Source organism: Nuphar pumila, chromosome 12, assembly GCF_984573655.1.
Source record: "Nuphar pumila chromosome 12, dmNupPumi1.hap1.1, whole genome shotgun sequence".
Classification (NCBI taxonomy): Eukaryota; Viridiplantae; Streptophyta; class Magnoliopsida; order Nymphaeales; family Nymphaeaceae; genus Nuphar; species Nuphar pumila.
Genome location: NC_143260.1, coordinates 6,048,919 through 6,066,254, shown reverse-complemented (window position 1 = coordinate 6,066,254; position 17,336 = coordinate 6,048,919). Strand labels below are relative to the sequence as shown.

Here is a 17,336-nt window from a genome sequence, read left to right as displayed (position 1 = left end):
TAAATAACCTCCCTTTTGAATTTCATAAAAAAGACTTCTCGTTGGAATTATGATGTTAATCAGTATTCTATGGCATGAGTTTGGCTTATAAACAGGACATACTTGATTTGGTGATTTGGATATGTGTTTCTTCTTTGTTCACTAAAAGCATTGACATATATCTTATGATATGAAGTATTTGATGTATTCAAGTCTCCTTTCTTGCATTCTCAGCCCAGTAGATTGCATTCATTGGACTTCTGCTGCACAGCTATCTCTGCTTGAAGATGAGATGCGCAGGGTAGAGAGAGTAAATGTAAGATAAATATCCTTTGAAATCTCAGGTTATCTTTTTGGGATATATTAGCTCTGTGACATGACTTTTTATTGTTCCTGGTTTTGACATGTTCCTCTGGTGAATGACTATGTGTGTGTATGCATGTGCACTTGCATGTATATCTTCTTCTTGCAAAAAATAAATATCATGATTATATGCCAATGCTCGTATGCACACCCTGGTGTAAACTGTATCTATGTAATAGGACATGTATATCACAGAACCACTCTACAATAAAAAACAGTATCACTAGTCTGCTCTCTAGAGTTGTTAAGCATAGTTTACTATGCATGAATGTGAATTTGGTCTTTTGGTGGGGAGTTTGGATAGCAGATCCATATTTTTACTGAACAAATCCACATGGAAGAACTTTGTTTTAAGATTTTAAGAATTTGTAATTTGTTTTCATAGTCTACTATGTTGTCCTTTTATTATTGGTGACTGCATAATTCTGAAAGTTAATGGTGATCATTTAACATGGGCAGGTTTGCTTGATGCTTTCTGGGATGGGAGTTTCTCTTGATGTTTTTGCAATGGTATGACTACAAACCTCTCTGCTGATCACAAAATTTTCTTCTGCAATTATCTTGAGCTTTATCAGTAATGAGTTTGGCACTAGTGTCTTTGCTGAAACTTGTAATTGAATGAATTGAATCTAATAAACATGCCAGAACACACTTTCAATCAATTAGAATACTTGATTGAATCATCAAACCACCCACACAACGGTCTAACAAATTTGTTATTTCATAGTCACTAAAAAATGAGTTGAAAATACAAGGCCACAAAGGGCCTATTTATAATACAAATGGACCACTAGGGAGCAGCCAACAGTCATATTTATGACCGTTGGGAGCAGCTCCAACAACTATATTGGAGCTGCCCCCAAAACACAAAAACCAAAAACAAAAATACAAAATAAAATAAAAGTAAAAAATAAAATAAAAGTAAAAGATTGTCAGCCCCTAATGGGCTGACGCCTATTATAATAAAAGATCGAAATATCCTTGCTAGGTATTTTGGTTTACAACAAATGTATATACTTTTATATATATATATATATATATATATATATATATATATATATATATATATATATATATATATATATATATATCTTAACACCCTCCCTCAAACTCATGGTGGAACAACCGAGAGTTTGCCAAGTAGGAAGTAAAATCTGAGAGACAGAAGCGCTTTGGTGAAGAAGTCTGTTAGTTGATACTCAGACGAAACGTAGGGCAATATGATGGTCTTCCTCAGAATTTCTTCACGAACGTAGTGGCAATCCATTTCAATATGTTTTGTCCTCTGATGAAATGTATGATTGCTTGCAATGTATACGACGCTCTTGTTGTCGCAGCATAACATTGAAGGTTTCACAATATGAACTCCCAAGTCTTTGAGAAGTAGTCTCAACCATACCAACTCAGTCGTAGTTGTTGCCATGACACGATACTCAGCTTCAGTGGAGGAGAGAGACACTTTCTGCTGCTTTTTGCATCGCCATGAAATTAGGGAATCACCTATAAACACACATAAACCAGTGGTTGAGCGTCTATAATTTACGTCTCCTCCCCAGTCAGAATTAGAACATGCAATGACTTCTAATGAGGAGGAGAACGATAAAAATAAGCCATGATTAATGGATTTCTTAATATATCTAATAATTCTCATTAAACACTCATATATGTTGTAGTGGGAGCATGCTGAAATTGACTAACAAAATGAATAACATGAGATATATCAGGACGAGTAATAGAAAGATAAGACAAAGCCCACATCATTTGTCTGTAGGGAGTTGGATCTTGCAAAGGCTCTCCATCATCTTTCTTTATTTTGACATTTATGACCTCCGGAGTATCAACCAGTTTTTCATCCGAGAGTCCTGATCGTTCAATGATCTCTACTGCGTACTTAGTCTGTGACAAAAAATAACCACGATGTGACTAGGTCACTTCTATTCTAAGAAAATATCATAAAAAATCAAGATCTGTCATCAAATTTGGCTTTAAGCATATCTTTGATATGATCAACTCCCTGCCTATCACCTCCTGTGATTATCATATCTTCTACGTAAAGTAATAAGATCACCATCCCTGCATTGAAAGACTTAACAAACAACGCAGTGTCAGTAAAACAAGATTTAAAATTAAGCTTCTTCATCACATTATTGAACCTATCATATTAAGCTTTGGGAGTTTTTTTTAAGCCATACAAGGCTTTGCGCAACCGAAGAGTTTTTTCATGTGTTAATTCCAAGTTTGGCGGATGATCCATGTAACCATTCAAAAACACATTTTTTATATCCATTTGAAAGATAGACTATTTTTTAATTGATGCTATGGAAATGAGAGTTCTCACAGTAGTCATTCGAGCAACTGGAGCAAATGTTTCGTCGTAGTCTATTTCATATTCTTCACTATATCCCTTGGCTACTAACCTAGCTTTGTATCTTTCTAATGTCCCATTCCATTTAGTTTTTACCTTGTAGACCCATCTACATCCTTTGGTCTTTCTTTCTTTAGGCAGTGTTTGGATTTCCCAGGTTTTTGCTTTCTCCAAAGCTTCTAATTCATCATTAATTGCTTTAATCAATTCTTGATGATTTTTAGCCTCATGATAAGATTTTGGTTCTGAATATGAGTGTATGACCATGAGGCATGATCTATACCTTGGTTCAAAGGAATCATAAGATACAAATCTACTGGGAGCTTTAAAAATTCTTATGAATTTTCTAAGACTCGACGAATCTATATCTTGGTTTTGAGAATACTTTTCTAAAGCACATGGTGGATGATCTTCGGTACGTTGAACATATGTTTGTATATCATTGTGAGATGTGTCTATATTATTAAGACTCCATTCACACTCATTTGCACTATGCATGTCTTCATTTCTACTCTTGTGTGTCATGAATATTTTCACACCTTTCATGTTCATTGACAAGGTAAAAAAGAAATGAATCGTCACAACTTTCTTGGATTTTTTCTTTGCAAAAACCAATTTCATTTTCAAGAAAAGTGACATTTTGAGAAACATACAATTTGTCTTTTTTAATGTCATAACATCTATATTCCTTTTGGCTTTCACCGTAGCCTAAAAAAATACAAGGGATTGCTTTTGGAGAAAGTTTGTCATTCTTATTGGTAAGGACAAAGCATTTGCATCCAAAGACCCTTAACCTTTTATAATCGGGAGATGTTTTAAAAAGTTTTTCAATAGGAGAGATATTTTAAATGCTTTTAAAAAGTATTCTATTTATCAAATAGACTGTCGTAAGGGCGACTTCGACCCCAAAAACTTTTAGAACATTTTTAGACACAAAAGTGTTCTAGTGGTTTCAATAATGTGTAGTCCATTAGGTTAAGATAATTTTCGAACTCTTTTGACACAAATTCTCCCTCGTTATCAGTTCTAAATATTTGAATATTAGTTTTAAATTGATTCTTAATATAACAATGAAATTTTTTAAAACACTCAAATACTTCCGGTTTTTGTTTTAGAAAAAATATTCAAGAATGTTTACTATAGTCATCTACAAGCACAACATAATAGGATACCCTTCTTTTGGATACTACTGGAGCTGGTTCCCATACATCCGAATGTATTAACTCAAATGGGTTCTTAGTTATAAAATGTCTTGGTCTAAAGGGCAAAGACTTTATTTTCCCAAGAATGCAATCTTCACAAACAAAATCGCTTTCTTTATAATTTGAAAGAAATGAAAACAAGTGTAATTTGGTCATGCTAGGATGTCCTAGCCTTTTGTACCAAATTTGTATATCTTTTTTTTCCACAAAATTACAAAACGGTTGTTTTGGTAACTCAAGATTGTCCACAACATAGAGATCTCCTCTTCTATGACCTCCCCCAATCGGCTTTCCGGACTGAAGATCCTGTATTAGACAATCATTAGATGAAAATAATACTTTGCAACCATGACCCGTAATTTGAGAAACTGATAAAAGATTCAAATTTAATTTTGGTACTATAATATTTGGTACGTGAAAGATTGGATGCTTTTGAAAAATCCCAAAACTTTTGATTTTCAATGATGTTTCATCGGCAGTTGAAACATAAGAGTCATTTGGGTTAAACTTACATTCGAACAATATGGATTCATTTGGTGTCATATGAAAGGAAGTGTTAAAATGTAAAACTATACATATATGTATATATAATAATATTATATTATTATATATATATAAATACATTTTTAATTTCTTTCTTTTCTGTATTTTTTTTCCTTTATTTTTATTTTTTGTATTTATGTCATCTAGTTCAGTTTGAACTAGAATGACTGTTGCTAGTCAAGTCCTGTCCAGACTTGACTAGCAATAGAGCTGTTGGACTGACACAGTCCAACAGCTCTTAATAGAGCTGTTGGACTGACACATTCCAACAGCTCTAAATAGAGCTGTTGGACTGTGCCCAACAGCTCTATTGAGTCCTCTTTCAGCTGTGTATATAAAGGGGTGCAGCCCCTCTTGTATTTTACTCCAATGCTTCTTAAGCAATTGGTTTTTCATATCAATAAAGAATACATTTTTATTTTTATTTTGTTTCCAGTTATACCCTTTTTAAGGGTTATGCTTTAGTGTCATTCTTGACACTTGCTCTTGTTAATCAAAGCTCGTGTTTCGAAGATCCCCATTTCATTTCAGGAAGCACCAGAGTCAAAGATTCAAGAGGTCTTACCATGGTCACCACTTGTAGATATGACCACTTTCGAAAATGACGGAGTTTGAGCTTTAAGCATAGGTTGTTGCGCCTCCGTTAGTTGAGCCAATGAGAGCGAACCAATGTACTTGGAGTCGTCTATCTCACTTCTTTCAACTGAAGCAACTTTCTTTATGATCATCCTTCTTTCTTTTGGGACAAAAAGGCTTGATATGTCCCGATTCGTAACAATGATAACAAATTATCTTTTCACCTTTTTTTATATTCATGATCACTCCTCTTTTCATTTCTCTCAAAGTTGTTGGGGTTCCTTCCATTCTTATTTTTAACAAAATGAGGAGGTTTGTAGCTTCTAGTATGATTTTCGGGCTTTGACATGGCAAACACGGATTATTCATCTTTTGAAACAGAATGCTTCTTTAATCTATTATCTTCCATAGTCAATTCTTCAAGAGTTTCCACTATGAAAAGAATACCTCCTCTATGAAGGAGAGTCAACTTGGTTCTCTCAAATTCGGGTATAAGCCCATTAATAAATTGGTAGAAATGCTCCGTTTTAATTTGGTTTTCACGGAGTTCTACATCTTGTGGGCAATGCCACTTTGGCTCAAGAAGAGCCAACTCATTTCAAAGAAGAGAGAGTGCATTGTAATATTCTCTAATGCTCATCTCTTCTTGAGTTATGGTTCTCACCTTGTTCTGAACATTGCATATGTGTGCAATATCTTTAAGACTATACATGTCTTTAAGATATTTTCACGCATCACTAGAGAAATCAAATTTCGCCAAGCTAGAACATTTGTGGATGTTCACTATGAAAATCTCTATAAAAAGAGATTTTGTGTATAAACACGGTGCTAGAAACACGAAGTGTGCACAAAGGCACTAAGGAAAACTCTCACAAGTGCACAGATACACATGCACAAAAGCATAAAAAATATCAACTTCAATATATTGGGTCCCAAAAGGGGCTTTACAAAAGCATAAAAGAACTCAAGGGGGAACATCCCTATTTATACAAAATGGGAGACCATGGGAGGGCTCCCAATATGATCGTTGGGACCCCTCCAACGGTCATAATTGGGACCGTTGGAGGGCCCAATGATTATATTGGGTGGGCCCCTCCATGTGCTAAAAAGCAAAAAGATAAAAAAAGAAAAAGAAAAAGAAAAAGAAAAAGAAATAAAAAATGAAAATTACATACATATTCTTATAAAAAAGAATGTGTAAAATGAGGTGAAATGATGAATATACCCTTATCAGGTACAAATATATATACATATATATGTATATGTATCTCTCTCTCTCTATATATACAAATATATATAAAAGATACGATATACAATTTAACAGTCCACACTATTGATGAGCCATCCAATTATTTTGGAATGACCCATCCTCCACTCTTTTCATTTCTTTTTATAGTCGGAAATGACTTTACTCATTTCCTCTCCTTGAAGTGTAACCTCCTTTCCATTCTCAATTTTTGTAAGAATGAGCTTAGGCTCTTTTTCGGTACCGTTCACCAAACCCCATAGTCCTTTTTCTCATATTTTGTGTTTTACTATGGATACCCACATCACATAGTTAGTATCGTTTAGGCGTACGGGAATGGAGACCATTACCTCCCTCTCATTCTCCATTTCTTTACAATTCGAAGAGAAAGAGTAGAGAAAGAAAGAGTGGGGAAGAAGAAGAGAAAGAAAAAGAAAAAGTAATACAAAACTTTCTTGAGAGGTGGCACGCTTCCCGATGCAACAATCCACGATTTGTTGTATCCGCTAAGCTCACGATCCTCCTCTTGATATTGTCACAAACTTTTCTCTAAAAATTGCTTTTGGACCACCAAAGCTCTGATACCATATAATGGAATGGATTGAATCCAATAAACATGCACGAAGACACTTTCAATCAAGTAGAATACTTGATTGAATAATCAAACCACCCACACAAGGGTCTAACAAATTTGTTATTTCACGGAGTCACTCAAAAATGAGTTGAAAATACAAGGCCACAAAGGGCCTATTTATAATACAAATGGACCACTAGGGAGCAGCCAAAAGTCATATTTATGACCGTTGGGAGCAGCTCCAACAGCTATATTGGAGCTGCCCCCAAAACACAAAAACCGAAAAACAAAAATACAAAATAAAATAAAAGTAAAAAATAAAATAAAAGTAAAAGATTGTCAGCCCCTAATGGGCTGACGCCTATTATAATAAAAGACCAAAATACCCTTGCTGGGTATTTCGGTTTACAACAAATATATATATATATATATATATATATATATATATATATATATATATATATATATATATATCTTAACAAGACTCTTGTTGATTCTTGTCTTCTTTTTTATATGCATATCTTGTTAAATATGTGAGCGAACTATTTAGATTACATACAGAAAAATCAGAGGCATGGTTGGCAAGAGCATTGAATTTGGTTGATGTTATATTGCACCATTTGTTTAAACAAAAAGCATCTACACTGAAAAAACCCACTGGTGTACCCAGTGACAGACTACATTCATGTTGATTCAAATGACTAGAGAAGGCAATGTTATTAAGTATGTACGCCTCAAAGAGAGACCTATGCATGCACTTCAGGCCATGAAGCACACGCCTCAGGAAAAGGCCTGCGCTTCAGTCATGCATAGGTGGTCAAAGCTCTTTTTTGACTAGTATACAAAAGGAAAAAATGATTAAAATAGAGTGGGGTGGGGGGGGGTGCCCCAAGCCTTGCATTACGGAGTCACCAGCACCAGTGGGGATGTTACCCACATGTGCACTGACTGTTACAGCCATGCCAGCTACCTAAATCATCTCTCTCTCTCTCTCTCTCTCTCTCGTGAGATCCCTCTAAGGACAGAAACTTGTCCGCAGAGGTGAAAACGAAGGATGAAAGAAGATATCCACTTTTTTACATGCCATTTACAGGGAAATGCCATATGGAAACTGGAACAAAAGAAGAACCAAGCTTCCCTCCCTCCCTTTGCAAACCTCCTCCTTTCTTTGGGACATAATCCTTTTGCCTGCATGGCATATAATTGTAATTTGGTTTGTCGTCTCTATGGGTGCAATATTGTTCATTAATCATTATAGAGATAAAAGAAAGAAATAAAATAAATTTCTTATATTTAAGCGTAAAAAAAATAAATTTCTTGTTTTTAGATAAAGTGCTGGAAATTATGCTACTATAACATCATGCCTTAACTCTTAGATTTCTTTCTTTCTTTCTTTCTTTCTCTCTCTCTCTATATATATATATGTATGTATATATATGTCAGAACCACTAATATGCATAACAAGAAAAGCAAACAAACAAACAATATATATTGTTCATTATAGAGATAAAAGAAAGAAATTAAATAAATTTCTTATTTTAGATAGTGTTGGAAATTATGCTATTATAACATCATGCCTTAACTCAGATTTCTTTCTTTCTCTCTCTCTCTCTCTATATATATATATATATTGTTTGTTTGTTTGTTTTTCTTGTTATGCATGTTAGTGGTTCTGATACTTATACCTCAACACTTCGGTACTTGCCTTTCACTTCATGGCATCTGCAACGCTTCTAACAACCTTGATTCACACACACATGCATACCCATGAGCGCACACGTGTGCATACCTGTGCACATATATACATGTGTGTGTGTGTGTGTGTGTGTGTGTGTGTGTGTGTGTGTGTGTGTGTGTGTGTGTGTGTGTGTGTGTGTGTGTGTGTGTGTGTTTATTCAGCCAGACGCTCATGGAATCTTTGATTCTGCAGATTACGAGTATATCTGAGGCATCTATAATCCTTTTCTATGATTTCTATTAATCAGTTTTCTTTTGAAAAATGATTTTCTTAAAAAATCCACTAGTCTCACAGTTATTTGTTGCTTATGCTAGGGTTGTATGTGAATGATAAATTATAACAATTTCATAAATGGCAACAACCATTTCAGTCTTTCAGTTTTGCTCAAGGCGTTTTTGCTAGAAATATCTGTAGAGTTTTTTGGTTGCAGCCAACTGGCATTGGTATGTTATGATGTACGTGCTTGCCATAGATATTAATCATGTTGGTATATAAAGGCTGAATATTTGTTATGGTCTGACATGAAGCACTCGATAGATTGTCAGAAAATTAGTGGGATCGCTAGATAAAAGGTACTGTGTGAGTCAAATATAAACCCATAAATAAAGGTTTACAACTTTATGCAGCTGGTTAGTTTGTATTTGTCTCATTCCAATCATAAAATGGGATACAGTATCTAACGATCATGCCTAGACACCATCTTCACCTCAGGCCTATGTTACCTGGACACTGATACATGAGTGCAAGTATTGGGCATGTAGGGCCTTAAAAAGTTGGACATGGCTATCTATCTATCTACACACACAGTGGAAAGATCCAACACCTATTAAAGCTGTTTTTTGATAAAGAGGCTGTAGCCTGAAACAAATGTAGTATGCATGAAAAATGATTTGGCGTTCTGTCACGAGGCCAGTAAGTTGACAATTTCTCTGAAGCCTGGGTGAATCAGAGAAGAAACATAGATGTAGGAAACTTTGATTCAGTTGATAGACAGTATGCAACTTGAAATGAACCTGGTTAACAGCCCAATTCTGCTATGAGATGCCTGTTTCATCACCTTTTCTGACTTCAGAGGCATGCCATGTATTTCAAACATTTAGGTTTGATGTACAGAATCTTAAATTGTTAGCTGGACATTCATTATGGTTTTGAGAAACATATATACCTGTACTTTCATAAATTTGTATTTTTTTTGTTTTTACTTTTGAGCTCTGCAATCATTATGAATTTCCAAGTTTTCTTAGTTAAAGATTAAGACATGAATTATCTCTGTGGCAGGCACGTTCTAGGTGGGAAAAGCGGCAAATGAAAGTCTTGGTAGGATATTGGCTCTTAACAGATTTTCTATTTGTCTAGTGTATACCAGTTTATGCTAATTTGAATATATGTGATTTTAGGAGGGATTGTTTCCTTTTCTTAGTGATGTTTATTCAATTCCTAAGTCAGTTTCTCAGTATGTTCAATTTGTTGGCCTTTTGGAATTTTGCATTTTCTATAGCAATGTCGCTTATCATGATTTTTCACCATCTTCATTGCATGAATTATTTTCTGGTTCTTTTCTTCCCCCATTTCACTGCTGGAAAGCACGTGTTTATTGAGAACAAAAAGAATGTGTGTGTAATTGACAGGTTCTGTGAGAACTGCTTGTATTATTGGTCTTGGTGTCTTCTGCAATTCTAGTGAACTTTAATTTTCAAACAATGTAGAAAGATGTTTAGGGACTATTTACGTTCAGCTGCTAATCATGCATGCACAAATTAACAAATATTGGTGAAATATTGAACCTGTCAGAAACTGTTTTGTATTCTTCTTCTTGGTATCTTTTGCAATTCTAGTGAACTCAATTTTCAAACAATGTAGAGAGACGTTTAGGAACTATTTACTTTCAGCTGCTAATCATGCATGCACATTAATAAATATTGGTGAAACATTGGAGTTCTTGCTTTCATGGCATTTAATGACATGCAAACATTAGGAGAACCTGATTCCTAAGAAACTGTCAATGCTTCATGATATTGCTGCAATACCATGACTATGCTTGGATAACTCTTAAAACTGCGTAGTCCTAAAGTATATAGAGGAAAACCCTTTCACAGCTATGTCACCTGGGTGCGGGTATGGGTACGACACGGCAATTCCAAAAAATGTGGGTGCGGGGACATGGCTATATATATTTATATATTAAATATCACATAAATAAAAAATAAATTGAATATAATCTAAATATATATGCTATATATAAAATATATATTATATATTATATACTGAAAATATAAAGTTATAAACTAAAAATATAATTATAAATTGAATACAAACTCGTATGTACGGAGGGTAAAATGGTGTGTCTAGGTGTCGCCGCGTGTCGACACAGGGACACGCATGTCAACACGGGTACGGAGGGCAAAATGGAGTGTTCGTGTGACATAGTTTTATGAGAGGATGATCGACCTCTAACAAAGCAAAAAAAACCTTAATGCAAACATGTATGGAACTCAGCAAGAAGACAAGGAACAATGAAAATAAAAAAGATTTTTAACGTGGTTTGTCCACGATCCTCACACTCTCTCTACTAAACTCGTGAGAGGGAGGTTCCCTTAATATTGGAGATTACAATCAAGGGGGAGATCTTTGCAAATCATTAGATCCCCAATCATCAGACCACATTTTTTGTTGATAAGGATTACAAGGATATTTTATTTCCTTAACCAATTTCTTGACTCTAACTACCTTATCTTTCTTATCTTCATTTCTTCCAAATGTGGACTCATGCCTGGTTGTCGACTTTATCTTTCTGGATAGAGGTTGATTGAAGATAAGTCTTGAATCATTTGGTTCCTGAGCTGGATCTGGATCACATTGATTCTGGACTGGGATTTGATCAAGTTGGATGGAGTACGAGTCTTCTTTAACACGTCCCTCTCAAGCTAATCTCCTTGAGATTAAGCTTGCTTCTTAAATAACTAAAAATTGATCCTGCCAATGGTTTCGTGAGTATGTCTTCTAACTGCTCTTGAGATGGTACATATTTGATTTCAATTTCTTGCTTTGCTACTTTTTCTCTGACAAAGTGAAAATCCACTTCTATATGTTTAGTCTTGGCATGAAAGATAGGATTTGCAAATTGATAGGTAGCTCCGAGATTGTCACACCATATGACTAGGGTTTTGGATTCACGAATCCCAAGTTCCCGCATTAACTGTTGTAACTAAAGTAGCTCTGACACTCCTCTAGCTAACACCTTGTATTCAGCTTCAGTACTGGATTTAGCAACCGTTTGTTGCTTAGAGGACTTTCAGAACAATAAATTTGACCCAAGGCAGGACAAGTACCCATTTGTGGATCTTCGATCATCTGGGCAACCAGCCCAATCAGCATCAATGTAGGCAGACAACACACAATTGTTGGATTTGGATATTTGAAGACCCAAATTAATGGTTCCCTTGAGATATCTTAGGATACACTTTACAAGCAACGAGTATCCGTTGGATCGTGCATAAATTGGCATGCCTTATTCACTACATAGGATATGTCAGGCCTGGTGAAGATCACATATTGCAGAGCTCCCACAATGCTGTGATATTGGGTTGGATTTGTGAGTTTGTTCCCTTCATATCTGGATACATGAACGTTGGCTGTTGCAGGAATTGTAAGAGGTTTGCAATTTTCCATTCATGTTCTGACAAGATCATATGTATATGTATATGTATATGTATATATATATTATTTGGGTAAGTAAAATTCGTAGGTCATTCTTAACAACTTCTATACCCAAGAAAAAATGCAAGACTCTTAAGTCCTTTATAGAAAACTCTGCACCAAATTCACCAATAAGTTGTTGAACCCTTTCCTTAGAACTTCCCGTTATTATTATTATGTCATCAACATAAACTAGAACATATAAGGTTTCCTCATTTGAAAATTTGATAAATAAAGACATGTCAACTTTAGAACCAGTAAAGTCCAATCTTTCTAGGTATTATATGAGCCTCTGGGAGCTTGCTTTAATCCATAAAGAGCTCTATTTAATTTGCAAATATAGTGAGAAACCTTTATGTTTTCAAATCTGGGGGGTTCTGACATATATACTTCTTCTTTTAGAAAACTGTGAAAAAAAACATTGTTAACATCAAGTTGGTGTATAGCCCAATTATGGCTGGTGGCAATGGAGAGCACTGTGCAAACGGTTGTGGGTTTAACCACAGGGTTGTAGGTCTCGAAATAATCTATCCCAGAGTTACCAGAAGCTTCTTAGGTAGGTGGTAAGTTCGCTTCCCAGAAACTCGCTTTGGAAGCGCGATACTCCTCGCTTCCGAAACTTCATAGGAAGCTCGATTCCCCCACGCTTCTTCTATGCTTCTCATACACATGGTCTATGCATACTATATACTTTTCTCACATTTCTTTTCATCTTTTTCATGTATTTTCTCTCACGCTTTCACTCACTTTCCATGTACTTTCTTTAAATTGGTAATCATCATTGTTAGATTTTAACAAAAATTTAACTCTTTTACAGAAAAATCATGAAATATAAGAATGATCAATTTTATTGTAGTTTTTATTTGTTTCTTGTTTGATTCCATATTGCTTCATTTTTTATTCATATTTCGCTTTTAAATTGAAACTTCGCTTCCCGCTTTGTATAAATTTTAAAATGCCTCGCTTTTCGCTTCCCGTATCGTTTCCCGCTTCCGCTTCTTAGTTTGGCAACCTTGGTCTATCCCTTCTTGTTGGCTATATCCTTTAGCCGCTAAACGAGCTTTGTACATAGAGACAGTCCCGTCTGCATGTTTCTTGATTTTATAAACCCACTTGCACCCGACTACATTCGATGTAGTCTCAGGCAGAACAAGGGTTCATGTATTGTTTCTACTAAGAGCTTCATGCTCCTCTTTCATGGCTTGATGCCATTTTGGTCCATTGAAAGCTTGCTTGAAATCAACTGATTCATCTTCTTGAACCAACTGACTGATCAGACCAAAACCAAAATAATAAGGTGATCAATCAGTGAATCTCGGACTTAGGGTTATATCCTAAGATCGAGTTACCATTTGGTGAGTCCGACCTTGGATAGGCTGATCAAGAACATCGACCCGTAGTTCATCAGTACCATGATTATCAATAGTGTCATGCAGAGACTCAAAAGTTTGCCCACTATTCTCTATGACTTTCACACCTGGACTTTCATTATCTGGGTCAACATTATTAGCTGAATCACTGTTCTGCTGACTCAGAATGATTGAGCTGACCCTCATATCCGAGAGAGTTCAAAATGATTGGTCGCACATTATGATCAGTCTTCACTCTATCAAATTTAGGCGACTCATGCATATATTCCAAAACCTGTTTAGACCTGATTTGTGACTCATTTTTAACCACCTTGTCACTTCCTCACTGGTTAATAAGATTGACCTGGATCCAGATCCGAGTCCAAGCTCAAGCCAATTATGTCAATTACACCAAGTTAGCCAAGACAATCAAAATAAGGTGGGAAGAGCAGGAAAATCGTCCGTAGCTGGCCACAATAATGAAAATCAATTGCCTTTGGTTTCCAGCATGGAAACTATTCAAAACCAGCCACTCAAGGAAGGTTACCATGATAAGGCAAGCCAATTTCCTTTGTTTTCCCAGCATAGAAACTATTCAAAATCAGCTCAAGGAAGGATACTCAGCCTTGGTAAGTCAAAATCAATTTAAGGCATGCCAAAACCAGCTAGGATTGCCAAGCCAAGCAAGCGAACCGACCTTGGTACAATTCAGGAAAGAGCATGCAAGCCAGCCAGCCTTGAACCAAAACAAGAAGGTTCAAAACAAGGAAACCTCAAGTCACTTGACTATAGAAGGTGAAGGCTTGTTTTGTTAAGTGAAGAAGATTCAAAATCAAATTTAAAAGGAAGATAGTCAAGGAGTTGCAAATAAAACGGAGAAAGAATGAAGAGAGGACAAATCCATGATTTCCTCTCTTGATCTCTCCATTCATCAAAGAAACAATTCTAAAATGTGTGAAGGAGGAAATTTTGGAAGGTCTTTTGAAAGGATTCTTCTCATTTTGGATCCTACGACAGCCAAGAATTGTGGAGTGTGTAATGACTTTACACATGTTTTGTAAAAAATTGTTACACTTAAATGTAAAAACCCAACTCCATCAATAGAGATGTGAGCGGCCTTCTTCCGTGGATGTAGGTCATTTTGACCGAACCACGTACATTTGGGTGTCTTTCTCCTCTTGCTTTACTGGTAACAGGAATTTTGGTTCCAGCCTAAGTCACACGGACTCGGCTAGGGAGGTGCCGCACCCGAGTCGACACTCCCCGACACGGGTGCGGCTTCGGACTCGGCCTGGACTCGGTCAATGCCGAGTCGGACTCGGTCAATGCCGAGTCGGACTCGGTCAATGCCGAGTCGGACTCGGTCAACGAGTCTAGGCTGAGTTCGTCCACATTTTGGACTCGGTCAACTTTGACCGAGTCCAAAAATATCCATTTGTCCCTAAAAAATGAATTTTTTTATATTTTTTATTTAAAAAAAATATAAAGAGTCACAGTGCACAGTCACAGACTGTGTTGTGTCTGTGCACTTTTTAAAAAAATAATAATAATAACTGTGACTGTGCACAGTCACAAACATAGACACAGTCACAGACTGTGTTGTGTCTGTGCACTTTTAAAAAAAATAATAATAATAATTGTGACTGTGCACAGTCACAGTCAGAGACTGTGGTGTGTCTGTGCACTTTTTAAAAGAATAATATATATATATATATAGCCGAGTCCCCGTGTCCAAAAATTTTAAAATTACGCCGCACCCGCACCCATGTGACATAGGTTCCAGCATACATAAAACTGTTTTCATCAAACTTCACGTCTTGACATATAGATCTTTTTAGAAACCAGATCAAAACACAAAAAACCTTTATATGAGCTTCCAACACCAAGAAAAACGCATGCCTTAGACTTAGGTTTCAACTTCAAGTGGTTATAAGGAACAAGATAAGGGTAGCATGTGCACCCAAATTTTTTTAAATAATCGGGCGCGTATTTAATAACACTGGTTAAGACAGTTTTAGAATTATACTTGCAAGAAAGTGCACTGAGGTGCCATGCTTATTTCTTACTATCTAGTCAATCAACTCTAGCCGCATATTGGGTTTTAACAAATGACAACATTAACATCTTTATAATATTCTGTTATGCTAGTTTGAAATGGACAGCAAACAAAGGTTGCAACTTGATCTCTGAATGCCATTTTGAATTACTTGGATGTAATACGTAAAAGAATAGATGATTTCTTGGCATATCCACACTAAATTTGTAATTTGTCATCTTTGACATGCAGGAAAAAGCTAAAATCAGGATGATGAAGAAAAACACATCTGGAAAATCTGAATCATATTGGAGCAATCTTTGGGAAAACCCTACTAATTACAAAGATGCAGGTATTTGCTTTTCAAGTCTTGCACACTGAGATGATAAGCTTCAGTTCCTTGAAACGCTTTATCATCATTTTGTTGTTTCACTTCTATTCGCGACACCTTGTGGGTGTTTGAGAGATCGGGCAGGGCATGAGACCTAGAGAAGCCCTTGCCTTTGTTTTAATAATATAGGAAAAGTTCCGACACAACATTTGCTGTTCATTGTTTCGACTTCAAAATGCAATGTGTTCTACCACATGATTTTTTTTCCCGGTTATTAAGCTCTACCGCTTGAAGGCAGCTTCTTCAATGCCAAAAACTTGGAGGTTCTGTTTCTTGTTTAATTCTCTTTCCGCTTCCATGGAAAGGTTAACACTGCCAAACTGGTAGCATCGGTCTGGTTCATATGTTTAAACCAGAAGAACAAAGTAGTACATTGGAAATTCTTCACATCTGGGAAATTTTGTAGCCTCAAAGATTGGTTGGAAGATGAAGATAAAGGCAAGAAATATTGGGCAATGGTGCACCATTTCAATCAACAGATAGTTGGGCTTGAAATGGCCATGTTGGAAAAGGATCATGTCCATTGTCCTTGCTTGAAAGTTGAATCCCTCTTTACAAAATACAAACGTCACTCTATTATTAGATGTCCTGTTAAGAATGATTTGCTGACTGCTGTTGGTCTGAGACAGAGGCGGAGGAAGTGCAAGAGAGGTCAAAAAGGGCAGCAGCTGCAGCCCGGCGTTGGAGAGAGTACTCTAGAAAGGGTGCGGACAGGCCTCCAACCTTCAAACTTCCAGAAGCATTGTCAAAAAAAGAATAGGCAAAGTAAAGGTCCCTTCCATATTGTACACTCTATAGCCCATTCATATGATTAATGTATAGTTAGTCTAGAACAAAAACCCACTGTATAAAGCTAATTATTGTGAAATCCTCTCTCTCTCTCTCTCTCAATTCGATTGGTAAACTTATGCATATACCATCAACTTTGCGGTTCAAATGCCATATTGGGCCCATGAGATGTGATGGTCATAATCCATTAAGCTATCACGGTCCCTTGGATTAGCATCTTCAGATTGAGCAAATTCAAAATCAGGGATAGTCTTGACTCCAGTAGGGGTGGGCAACGGGCTGCCTGAAAAATTGACCAGGCCGATTCGGCTGGGCCCGGTCTACCCAGCCCAGTAATTTGACAGGCTGGTCTCAGGCCTGGTTCATGCTGGCCCTAGGTCCAAAAAAGCTTGGGCAGGGTGGGACCTAACCTGGTTCAGCCCAGCACAGGGTCAAAATTCCCAGCCCAAGCCTGGTCCGTAGCGGGCTGCCTCTGCTGTGGGTGGGCCAG

At 36.4% G+C, this 17,336-nt stretch overlaps 1 protein-coding gene across 1 annotated transcript in view; it reads left to right on the top strand.

Moving 5' to 3' along the window:
* LOC149819788 (uncharacterized) overlaps nt 1-16,925 on the top strand; it is a 29,112-nt gene extending 12,187 nt beyond the window's left edge. The window contains exons 5-9 of the mRNA XM_089982940.1: nt 214-295; nt 802-852; nt 9,865-9,903; nt 15,919-16,018; nt 16,687-16,925. Coding sequence (XP_089839066.1) covers nt 214-295; nt 802-852; nt 9,865-9,903; nt 15,919-16,018; nt 16,687-16,817 — 403 coding nt within the window. The 3' untranslated portion in view covers nt 16,818-16,925. The remainder of the gene's footprint in view (nt 1-213; nt 296-801; nt 853-9,864; nt 9,904-15,918; nt 16,019-16,686) is intronic.
* The last annotated feature ends 411 nt before the right edge of the window (nt 16,926-17,336 follow it).